The 12,655-nt window shown below is 38.3% G+C and overlaps 1 protein-coding gene across 3 annotated transcripts in view; it reads right to left on the reverse strand.

Moving 5' to 3' along the window:
* HCFC2 (host cell factor C2) overlaps positions 1 to 12,655 on the reverse strand; it is a 20,642-nt gene continuing 7,987 nt past the window's right edge. For 2 of the 3 annotated variants that reach the window (XM_015864278.2, XM_015864263.2), the window contains 7 exons: positions 12,399 to 12,502; positions 11,317 to 11,479; positions 10,415 to 10,615; positions 9,178 to 9,248; positions 7,812 to 7,949; positions 5,497 to 5,682; positions 3,022 to 4,602 (listed from right to left, as the gene is read on the reverse strand). In XM_015864278.2, coding sequence (XP_015719764.1) covers positions 4,288 to 4,602; positions 5,497 to 5,682; positions 7,812 to 7,949; positions 9,178 to 9,248; positions 10,415 to 10,615; positions 11,317 to 11,479; positions 12,399 to 12,502 — 1,178 coding nt within the window. In that variant the 3' untranslated portion in view covers positions 3,022 to 4,287. The other variant, XM_015864268.2, reaches the window with a different exon arrangement.

The following is a 12,655-nucleotide window of genomic DNA, read 5'->3' on the forward strand; positions in this document are numbered from 1 at the left end:
TTTGATAGGACAACCACTTTATTACAAAGAACAAACAACGCTTCGAAATAAGACCAATCAACTTTAATTGTACAAAATGTCAGTTTCCTTGTAGAGGTCATTAAGTAACAGGCTGTAAGACTAAGTTCATGTCAAATTCGCTATCCTGAAATATCAGATAACAACAGTAATACTTATTTTATATTCAGAGTTTATGGTGTGCTCTACTCCAAACTACATTCAAAAGATATTGCTATAAGTGCTTTGAAAACACAAAGTGTAGGGTCTCATTCACTCTACTCCCACAAGCACATTCCGACGGTGAAGTTGTAGCGGCATCTGCCATAACGTGGCACGACATCCCCCACGAGTCAAGTAAATCTAAGATATCCCTCATCCCTCCAACACGGCCACTGCCACCACACACTGCAGCTTCTTACCCTTTGTTTAGTGACTCGCGGATTAAATGGATAACACGGATCCCCAAGGAGTCAACATCAAGAGTCTTCTTTAAATTAACTTCAAACCAACAATCAGTATTCTCCTGCTATACAACCGGCTGCAATTCAGGCATGTTAGAAACACAATCCTAAAAACAGACCACTAAAGTGTATTTTACAGCATGTACCACACTTGCATTCGGAAGTAAAAACGGTAAGGAATCGGATTTGCATATGATCACTATTCAACATCATCCAATTGGGACCAAGAAGAGAAAAGTGACATCTAATGTCAAGTCAGCCGGAGAAAGCACACTTAACTTACAAGGAAATGATCCTTTCATTGGAAACGCCACAGTTGTACCCTTTGGTAGCTGTGACACACCCACTGAAAAACAAATTGTGCAAAGCATGTGAAACCAAGTGCAAAAAAAAAAACCAACCCAACTCCACCCAGACATAACCGAACAGATTGTATTCTTAAATAACAACTCTACGAGCACAGCTACCAACTGACAAAACCAAAGCCACAAGTGTTTTCTCTAAAGGCTTCTTTCACAGTACTAATAAGGAAAACCAAGTTATATATTTTTCTAGTTAACAGCTCATGTACAGTAAAATTTCCATGATCAGACAGTGTTGGTGGTGAGATCATACCTGATGAAATGGATCATTTAAACACAAGTCTTTTAAAGCCAGTTAACGTCCGGAAAAATCCTATACATTCATACTACAAACACTGTTTAAAGTGAGTCTGGGATATCTGTCATTGTCATCAACACACGTTTTTTTTTTTCTCTGGAGTAAGACCACGCGTTAGCCCTGTGCCACAATCAACACTACGATAGCAATCAATGGTCCCCAGCACTTTTAATACACTATTATAGCTTGTGATGTGTCACGATAATTAAGGCTGTCTCAGCTCTTCTGTTACAACCCCTACTTGCAAAGTAGCTGGAACTTGGCTATAAAACCTGCTCTGTGTGTGAGCTGCCACAGCTCTCACATCTCAGCGATGCTTCTCCCACCATATCATTTATTTCGTGGTTTGTTTTTGTTTTAAGTTGAGTTATTTACAAACACTCTTAAGACAAATTCAACCAGCAGAGGCAAGCAATCCTACCTTGATGTGTAATGTTTTGGCATTCAGGGCAACATTAAAGTGCAAAGTTATCAACTTCATTGCACAGGAAAGTAATTTAGATTTCATTTTAAAATAAATCTTATTTAGGTGCCTCCATCTACTCACCTAATGACCTTGTCCGACTCAGGCATTTTCCTCTACGCTTTGGTAAACATAGGTTTATATATAGATATATAAATAGCATTTAAAATGTTTACCTTTATTTCACTACTGTGAACGCATTTTGTTTTTCCCACTTAGCATAGGAACGGATCAACCTATTCCTACAAGTAATGCTTGTTGAACTTATCAGCTAGCTAGGTAATGTAAAACGATGCATAGTATAAGATACGGAACTTGATTGGTAAAATATACTGGTAAAGCAAACAAGCACTTAAGAAGATTAACTGGAATAAATACGCTGATAGTTGCCATATGGTATGTGCAAAATTGCTTACCATGTATTCTAAACTTTGGTTAAAACTTCCAGATTGAAGTTGTACAGAAACGTGATGGAAGCAACACAAGTGATTACAAACACAGGAATGAGGTAAGTCAGTAGTAGTGCAAAAAGCAAGCATATGCTAAAAGCAACACATTTCAAAAACAACAACAAAAGAGAATGAATCTCGTGGAAGTTTTCATACAAGACCAGCAAGGTCTCTTGTAAACATTGGTATTGACAAGCTGCAGATCTGTACAACTACAAAAGGAGCGCCCTAAATATTAGTAGTGCATTTACAATGAATTTACACTTCTCTTTTTTTCAATAATGAGAGAAATGATGGAGTTTACCTTTTTCCTTTTAAATTCTCAGGGGGTATTTTCCAGGATTACATTTGTTACGAAGAATAGAAAAATCATTTTTGTTTTTGCCCTCTTTTTTTTTTTTCCCTTTTCTTTCTTTTTTTTTTCTTTTTTCTTTTTTACAAAACAAAACAAAACAAAAAACAAAAACCATATATTAAAATATTTATGTGTTTTAAGTTACTACAGAAGAACTGGAAAGTTTTGCCTTGTACTCAGACACAACGATGAAGAATTTGGTGTAAGACACTGAAACCAAACAGAATTCTCTCACATCCCGTATCGTTGTGAATGACCATCGCAAGATCTGTGGCAATGGCAGGGGCCAATACCTTAAATACCGCTGCCAATTTCTATTATTTAATTTGAAAATAGATACCCTTAATGGCATTTTAACTATCGCTATGAAAAAGAGCTGCCAGACAGAGTACGGTTCTCCACCCCAGCATCTTCAGTATCATTCCTATCTGGTACTCAGACCTGAGCAAGGCTATATAACGCCGATGTTTCAAACGTAAAAAAGGTTACATACTTTTAAGATAAAAACAATGCAAAAATAAAATATTTGTAACATTTACAAATAGTACAAGAGTTACATTAAACACTACATTCGAAACTTGAAATGTGTTAACGTTGGCCTCTACTTTGAGCCTGATGTTTTCATATCTGCAAAAAGAAGGAGACACTGTTAGACACTTCATAATTTCACATAGCGTGTGAGGTCAAGCATCTTCAAAATAACTGCTGCACAGTTCTGGGATGCAGATCATGGCCCAAACCCTTGCCATGTAAAAGGGTAACACAGCCCTGGAATATTAAACTCAATACAATTCCTCTAAGTCAGGCTGGATGTGGCTCTAGGCAGCCTGGTCTGGTGGTTGGTGACCCTGCACATAGCAGGGGGGTTGAAACTAGATGGTCATTGTGGTCCTTTTCAACCCAGGCCACTCTATGATTCTATTGTTGATCTCCATCTCAGAAATCACATGTTCCAAGCAAACAGTGAGGTACCCAACAGCACACTGTCAGCTACACCCTGTGCATTGCATCACTCAGACCAAACCCCAAGCAATAGCTCAATGCAAACAAATGGGGTACAAACCAGAGTTCCCCCGGCTCTGCCCCTCCTAACCTCCCTCCATGTTCACAGCACCTCCTGCTGAGCCAAGTCAGCTTGCAGCCAGCAGAAAGCTAAGGCAAAAACGAAAGGTCATATTTCAAAACTGAAAAAATCCAACCAATTGATGGCACCAGGAACTGCCCAGATGACAAAATGGAAACTGGGACTGAAGAATCACTTAAACCCAGCCTGTGCTTCTAGATTATACGCTGCTGTTAGGAGCCACAGTCCCTCTCTCAGCAGTCACTTGTATCTTTGTGCTGGCGCTAGCATTTATGCAGCTGCACAGATGGACATGCGGGAACTGAACAGGATGAAAATGAAGCTTAATTTCCAGTTGGTCCATTCTCATCCCCAACTAATCACAAACCCGTACAAATTCAAGTGCAGAAATAAGATGATAAAACCTATTCCAAATAACTGTAATGCAGGCTTCAAAAAGCATATCAATCACAGAAACACACCTTATGTCACTTTATGAAAAAAATATTCTGTTACAGAAGGGAAAAAAGTTGGAAAAAAAAACTGATTCCACACATGGAACTGGATTCTTATTATAATGAAATCTTGCTAAGCTGAAGTGAAGCCCAGGGAAATCAGGAAGCTTACCAGGATTTTATTATTTGAGGGACAAGGTACGCTTCCATAATCAACATTCACTACTTGCTTGTGAACAAATATCACTGTGTTCAATGCAATGCTAAACTAAACAACCACATTTTCTTAACACTTCCATAAAGAACAACACTGCAAACTGCAGTGCTGAGCAAAGGGTTGGTTCTAGAGCTGTGACCAGCTCTGCCACAGCTACGACCCATTCACATGCTCCACCTGACACTGACATTACCTTGAAGCCATCGAACTTGTGTGGCTGGTCCATAGCCTCTCTCATTCTTTGCAGAAATCCTGAACACTATAGCAGGTCGGGAAGTGTAATCGATGTGAGCGTTTGAAAGCTGGGCAGCAGTCACTACACAAGATGTCTTGAGACCACAATATATTCTCATAAATACAAGCTGATTTGGGTTTTCCTGCAACTGTGTGGAACGTATTGCTAAGTAGGCAGAATACTCTAAAATATTGCCAGAAGGTGAAGCAGGAGGCTCCCAAGATAGATGAATACAGTCTACACTCTGGAAAAAATAGAGAGAAAATGAGATACTATGCAGCTAACCATTAGATATTCAACTAAACACATAAATTTCAAAAATATCTTCATAATATTTACTTTATAATATTTATATATATATATATAAAAGCATATACACACACATCTCTAAGGAGCATCTTAAAAGACCTATTCTGTCACTGTTTCTGTACTCAAAAGAAACAATTTCTTTCTACTGATACTTGTGCAGAGACAACACAGATGCTAAAGGACATTCTGGAAAACAAGAATACTTTGTTTTCTGATTCATCCAAGAGGTAATACAAACAAATGGCACTACATTTTTGAAGTACAGCTTCTCTTGTCATTGTAGATGCGCCGAGTTTTCATTAGTTCAGAAGGATGTCAGGTGACTTGAAACACCAAACAGTAAAACTCATCTACCATTAAAAGAAATTACAAATCCCAGAAAACAAAGAAAAATCTCTCCAAATACTTTTAAGGCGGACTCTGTTGGGGTAGATTAAGAGAGAAAAAAATGCATGTTAGCGTGTCAATTCATTACCCAGAAGTGGCCTCTAATTTTGGCAGAGCCACAACTGTTTTATGCCAAAAGTGATCACTCCTGGGAGGAAATAATGTATCTTATGACTGTATCTTTTGACTTTTTTTATTAACACAGTAGACTCCTACAAAATTAAGAGCACAAGAAAAGAAAATAATGGGGAAAATTATCAGGTGACTAAGATGTATCTTGCAACATGATCATTAAGTATTAAAATATTTCCACTTTAGCAGTTTCTTAAAGCGGATCACATTGGGCAGCATTTATCAATGAAGAATTTGTCACTATTTGACATGAAAAATTTCAATTAAAAAAAAAAACAAAAGAAATACAGCAATTATCTGCGTTTCTCACCTTAGTGATTTTGACTGTTGAAGGAGCTCCAGGAAAACCTGGAATGCATGTCTTGAATTCACTCACTTTACTGAAAGGCCCAACACCGCAGCCATTAATTGCAGCAACTCTGAACCTGTACACTGTACCCGGAAAAAGATCCTGCTTCTTAAGTAACCTGTAGTCTGGTACATCTGCATCTTCCATCTGAAAATACAGCAACATTAGAATACTTTTAAAAGCATTTTAAATGCAATTGTCTAAAAAAATATACAGTGGTAGCAAGAAATCGAGATAAGTTGAACTGAAATCCAAAACTGATTTAACATCTTTGTACTTTCATTGGGTTTTATAGAAAGATTCCGACTGAAGCTCATCACGCACCCACTCACCTGCACACTCAGACATTTAAACTGAACAGCATCACTTGGGAAAGTAAAAGTAAAGTAGCATCTCCAGCTGCATAGCTTATAATTTAATTAGTATACTCCCTTATCCTCAAAAATATTTTTCTTTCAAAAACACTCATTCCAGTAACTAGAGATTATGGTTTTAGGAAATACTAACCACAATGTTTCTAAGGAAAAACACAGTTAGCAAGTTAGTAACAAGTACATTAGGGACACAAGGATGATCACAGGGCCAGAGCAGCTCCCCTGTGAAGACAGGCTGAAGGAGCTGGAATTGTTCAGCCTGGGGAAGAGAACGGCATGGGAAAACACCACTGTGGTCTTCCAGTATCTAAAGGGAATTTATAAGCATGAGGGAAATCAACTTTTTACATGGGTATAAAGAGATAAGAAAAGGGGGAATGGTTTTAAACTAAAGGAAGGGAGATTGAGATAAGATATCAGGGGGGAATTTTTACTGAGAGAGTAATGAGGCACTGCCACAAGCTGCCCAGGGAAGCTGTGGATGCTCCATCCCTGGAGGCTGAAGGCCAAGTTGGATGGGGCATTGGGCAACCTGATCCAGTACTTGATCTGGTGGCTGTCAGCCCTGCCTGTGGCAGGGGGGTTGGAACCTGATGATCCTTGAGGTCCCTTCCAACCCAAGCCATTTTATGATTCTGACATGTACCAGTGTATTTCCATCCTTACCACGTGCACTGATACATAGTTGAACCAACCTACTGAACTACTTCCCTTGCAAATAACGCGCAAGCAACCACAATCTGTATGAACATTGTAAAGTCTGCTACATAAACTCTTTAAAAATGGCATGTGAAGTGTTTTCAAACAAGTGTTCTGTTCTTTGTCTCAAGAAAACCCACTGGCGTAAGACAGTATGTTCAATACGTTCAGCAACTAACAATTTCGTACCATTAATCTTACAAATACATCGCAGAAGAATATAGACAGCCTACATAACAGGACAGCATAATCAGTATTTACAGAAGTAGAGAGAAATGTACTCAGATTGCCCATTAACACACACCTATGTAGCAGAGATTATAATCCCTCACGGGTTTTCTTTTCTCTCATATGCTCCATCTACAAGCAGCAGACCTAAGCTGCTTACTAATGGGTAAAGTGCCGCAGGTAAAGCAGAGCTCTGTTCTGATGAAAGGAAAGCGTGGCTAAATACTTGGCCATTTGGTGATGGCCAGATCACTTGCAAATAAGGGTTTAAGCGAACACTGATTTCTGAGTTAAAAATCAACTCAGACATCTTTGCAAGAGGAATAGCTTCCCGACTGCAGGCACTTCTGGTTATTTAAGTAATCAGTTTTGTTTCTAGTCCACTTAGTCATCATTAATTTATACTTTCACCACCAAAACTACAAATGTTTTGCAAGTTACACATATTTGGTATGTTAATACACAAACTTCTAAGTTTAACAACATAAACTTACAGGAATCAAATACAAAATTCACCCCACCTCCACATCTGATCTTTTAAAACATTCTACACTGCGTGTTATTAGTATTTTTAAAAGATTCTAAGTAAAGATCCTTGAGACAGAGAAGAAACTGACAAACTGCTCTAGTGAAACCACAGATCACAAAGCTCTTTACTGTTCACTTTTCAGGGGCTTGGAAGTTTACTAAGTTGAAAATTCCCTCCTAAGGCTACAAACAGAAACATGGAAAGAATTAGCAACAGCACAATAAGATGTTCCATATAACTGGAAGAAAACAACATAAGATGATGTGTCTGGCTTAGGAAAAAAGTAGGCCAAATATGCCAGGAACTATATGGTCGTAAAATACAAAACTCCTGTAACCATCAATTTATGCTGCAGTACCAGAAAAATCCCATACTTTGTTGTCAAGAGCATGAGCATCGTATCTGAAAACACAAGCTACGTATATCAAAGAAAAATTAGCAGCTACCTTGTTAGAGGCATTCAGAATTTCCTCTGGCAGCAAGTAGAACTGGCTCACCACAGCACTGCTGTTCTTAAAAATTCCAACATCATACCATTGTCGTTCCCTTGATTTCACCGGTGCCGTCTGTCTTTGCGGAGCTCTCTAGTATTTGAAGAACAGGTTATGTAGACCATCCATGCTTCAATATAGTATTAAAAAAAAAAAAATTCAAGATTCTAGAATATGTAAAATTCCTTTTCATACCAGTGACTTACTCTTCATATTTCAAATGAATGTGCATTTATTATTAACATACTGTTCAACACCAACAGGTTCTCAAAAATTTAGGAACAGATCATCACTTAAAAAATAGAGTAACTGCAGCTGGGATGTCATCTCTGACACTCAAGTTGAAGCAGGGAGGGGAAGAAGCTTAAAGCTGTAGAACTAGGAGTGTGGAGAAGCATGTAACCACTCCCAAGCTCAGTGATTAACAGAAGTGTGACGTGGCCATACACCAGCAGCTCTGTCTGGGATTCTGCTACACTTCAGCCCCAACTCCCTGCAGCAAGCAACTACTATACTTGCAGCTCAGAGCAGAGCCTCTGCTGTGGCATGAGCCAATGGCTGTAGAAGGCATGGGAACTGCGTGGATTGACCCAGAAAGACAAGACATCTTTCTTGTTTGACTCCAGGCACCAAAAAAAGCACCTGCATGGCCAGTACAGTCCAGCACAGATGGATGGTGTTCCTGCTAGCATAGAAAAGGGGCAGGAGTGCCAGCTGCTATTGGCAAAAGCACTCCAACTCTTAAATAGCTGCTGCTTCTTCCCATCCTTAGCTCCACTCTTTCAGTGGCAAAAACAGCACCTTGGTTTTGTGTATTAAAATGTAAGCAGGTGAAATAGGAGGCATTTACTTTTTTTCAGGAAGTATTTACAGCTTGCATAGCCAGTCCCCATCTCTTCTAGGGAAAAACATCAAGATGTCAGTTCAGTTATGTTTCAAACCTACACATCAGCAGCTAACACTATACCTGATTTAATGCATATCTCATTTTAAATTCAGTTGTGCAGACAGAAGAACATCCCTCATTTGCACATCATGCAGCAGAAAGCCCACTCCACTGTGCCAGTTGATTAAAGTGATTCAACAGCTGAAACACATTCTTGGATCTCCTCCCAGCTAAACAATTGCTACTTAGACTCAAATCTAACCCACACAATACAGTTAGTTTTACAACAGAAAATGTTTACCCCTATATTTTTCACTTCCAACCCTAAATACACTTTATTTCCCCTTGTCAAACAGGCACAGTTAAAGAAAAACACTGAAGAACCTTTCCAACTAAACAACAAAATACAAATTGATTTTGCTTTTGCAGACTTACAGAGGAATGTGAATCATTTGCCTGTCCAGTATTGACCTTTGTTGAAGGCATGAAATAAGCAGTTTCAGCAGCTAGAAACAAAAGGTTACATTGAAAAAGCTTAACTTGTAAGAAAAATTTAACACAAAGTCCACAGAGTTGAACTCAACAGCAATCTACAAGTGCTTGCTGCAAAAGCACGCCTCAAGGTTCTTTTGCATGCAGTCCTATTTATAACCCAGACAACTAATTTTGGCTTGCTTTATATTCACAGAACCTGACACTACGGATAAGCGCACATAATACAGAACTTGGAAGGCAGGTCTCAGAAATTCTATCCTTAGGTGTGACACAATTATGAAATCAATATGAAATATTGTGAACAATCAAAGTATCAGATTGAGCCACATAAGCTGTTCATATGGTGTCATCACTAAGCCTAAAATCTTAACGCATTGTTTCTGACATAAAGAGTTCAGACTGTATTAATAAGAGCAATTAATCTTTTAACAATCCTAAGATATGGGAAAATAATGCTTCTTAAAAATAAATCTTTAAAAATAAATCAAAGCACATGAACAATACAAGGGAACATCAGTACTCTATACTTGTGTTTTGCTTCTGAAAAACAATACTGTTCAGCAAAAATCACATTACTCTGTGAATAGAGATACCATTCTTTAGCTAACACTCAAAACAACAGCAAGCATAGCCTGTTGATTTCCAAGAAAAACAAGATGAGAAGAACTACATATACGTTTAGATTCCGTATTGATGCTTGTTTTGGATATATCAAACAGACTGTAAAGAGGTCACCATGTCTACCTAGTGGTGAGCCAGCCACGTGAGCTGCCATGCTCATTACAGAGGTCAGTTATTTAAAAATCAAGGAAATCCAAGGTTACAAGCAATAGACTTCTGCTGACTAAAAAAAGCAATCGCCGGATGAAAGCGAATGCCACAGAGGCAACAAAACTGCCCACCATGCCTATTTATAAAACAGGCATCTGCATAAAGATTTGAAGGATTTTTCACTTACAGAAAACAAAGTGGTTTACAAAAGTATAAGAATACCCTGATTTTCAGAAATATGTAAATCATATCAGAGATCAATCAGGCTGCCCGAGGTCCTCTGTAGCCCAATGCCCTATCTCTAACCCACGCACTAGTCAAGATGGGAATCCCACCACACTACAGGAACTCTGACGGCCTTAGATATATATGGCTCAAAATACAGTACGTGAAACACATTTCAAACCTTCAGATTTTGAATTGAATGTTGTTAGTGAAGTTTCATCTTTAACAACTGCCCCATTTGTACTTGATGATTCAGTTTTAACAGCCTGCTGGGTTACCGTAGTTTGTGTGCTGGAGACAGTACTGGATACAGAAGCATCAGGAATTACAGTTCGTTTGTCCAAATCATGTAATTCACCTACATTTGCTGAAGTCTGAGGACCTTAGAAAAAGAAAATAGTAACCAGAATTCAATACTGATGATACCCAGTACAGATCTCAACTTAATCTAATGGCTTTAAGTTTCACATAAAAAGGGAGATTTAGATTAGATCTGATTATGAAATCAGTAAGGAATACTTTGAACAAATAAAGCAAATGCTTTCCTTATGTATACAGCTTAGTAAGATCCCGTCTGCATAGTCATAACCAGACATATGTACACAGTTGTATTAAAACTGCTATTTCGTTTGTGTTAGATGTATTCTGTATCCATCTGGTGATGAAAGAATTCATTTGGGCAAAAAAAAAGAAACACCCACACAAATGAACATCAGAGTTTCATAATGATCAACTTCATTGACAACAGTGCAAGTCTCTTTCTCACTCAGCACTAAGACCCAAAATTTCCATGCAATACTTAAATTACACTGAAAAAAATAAAAATGGTCACGCTGCCTAAATTACATAAAAATCAAATATAAACAGATCATGTGCTTGGGCCTGGATTCACCCCCACTGAACACCTCATTTTTCCTCATAACTTCTAAAAATATACACAGTATTAGCTAGCACAAGGAATTTTATAAACTACAAGGGCATCTCAATTAATTTTAGATAGCAAGACAAATAATCTCACTTTATGTTTATTAGATGAATTCAACCCTTGCTTTTTTATTATTTTTTATTCTATAGATAACTTACTTGAAGTACAAGCAGGCAAAAGAGAAGGGGCATTTGATTCTTTGAATCCTGTTACATCTGCATGGTTTTTCATAGCCTCCTGTGTCATCTTGTTTTCAGACCCTGCAGCCTTTTCTTTTCCTTCTATTTTTAACAGTGAGTTGGATGAAAGGGAAAGTTGGACCTACCAAAACAATACATGGGTTAACATGTAACTGCCAAGTTCAGAAACGTCAGCTGCAAACACCGCACGAGAACACTTGCTCAAAAGCAACAAATGACAGTCCTCCAGCAAACACCCTTAGCGTTTTAAACTGAAACAAGCAACCAACCTAAGAGTCCACAGTTTTTTAGCCATATAAAACAAGGACTCAAGCCCTAAACTGACTTAGAAGTACCACTATCCCAGTACAAGCTCACAATCTTATTACATGGAAGCTCTCTGATGCATACATTTAGTCTACTGGGTAGATGAAAAATGGGGACTGGGAGACAGCAAAATGACCATAAGAAAAACTTTCACCCAATGCTCTCCTGGTACATATCTAAGATTTCTGACATTAGTGAAATTCACAATACTTCTAGGTTTGTTTTCTGCAAGAATACATTATTGATTCCATGCAGATCTGAGGGCTTACCCAACTAAGAAAAAGCCTACAATCCTAAAATTGTGATCCCCTAGCCAGAGACTTTCCCCTCTCTTTCCTTCAAATTGGCAAAATAGTTTATTATCTAAAACTGCGTGAAAACCCTATCAATGAAGAAACATGCATTACCCTTCCTGCTCCCCACATTAAACTCATGAACATTTTGTGGTTGTAAAATATTTCTACTGTTAACAGGCCCCCAGTTAGCATTCTGGAAGTCAACAGAGTCACAGTTTCCTTTACACATTAACACAGAGGACTTTAAAGACTGCATCAACAATGAAAATTAGATGATCATAAGTAAACAAGCACTTCAGGTGCCTTCTTTATTGTCTGATTTGGGAGTTTCTTAAGGTCTAAAGGTATGCAGGGGTTTTAAAAACTGGGAAAGTATTTGGCAGTTCTCTCACTTCCCACACTACTTTGCCATCTCGGTGTTTGCCAGTTTACACTTACGTTATTAGGAATGACATTATTTGCTTGGCTGGGATGATCCACCTTCATTTCTGGGCAAGGGACACTAGGCAATGATTGTGGACTTTGATGTAGAGAAGAACCACCTTTCAGGTAAACAAAAGCAAATTCCAATTGGTTACACAAAGCTTAATATTATGTTGGGTGGAGTCTATTCCAGTAAGCAAGAGGGAAACATGAAGTTGCTTAAAGGATGACTTGGTTGTTAGACTGAAATGAAACTGCATGGCCAAACGGTC

This window comes from Coturnix japonica, chromosome 1 (assembly GCF_001577835.2).
Source record: "Coturnix japonica isolate 7356 chromosome 1, Coturnix japonica 2.1, whole genome shotgun sequence".
In the NCBI taxonomy this organism is placed as follows: Eukaryota; Metazoa; Chordata; class Aves; order Galliformes; family Phasianidae; genus Coturnix; species Coturnix japonica.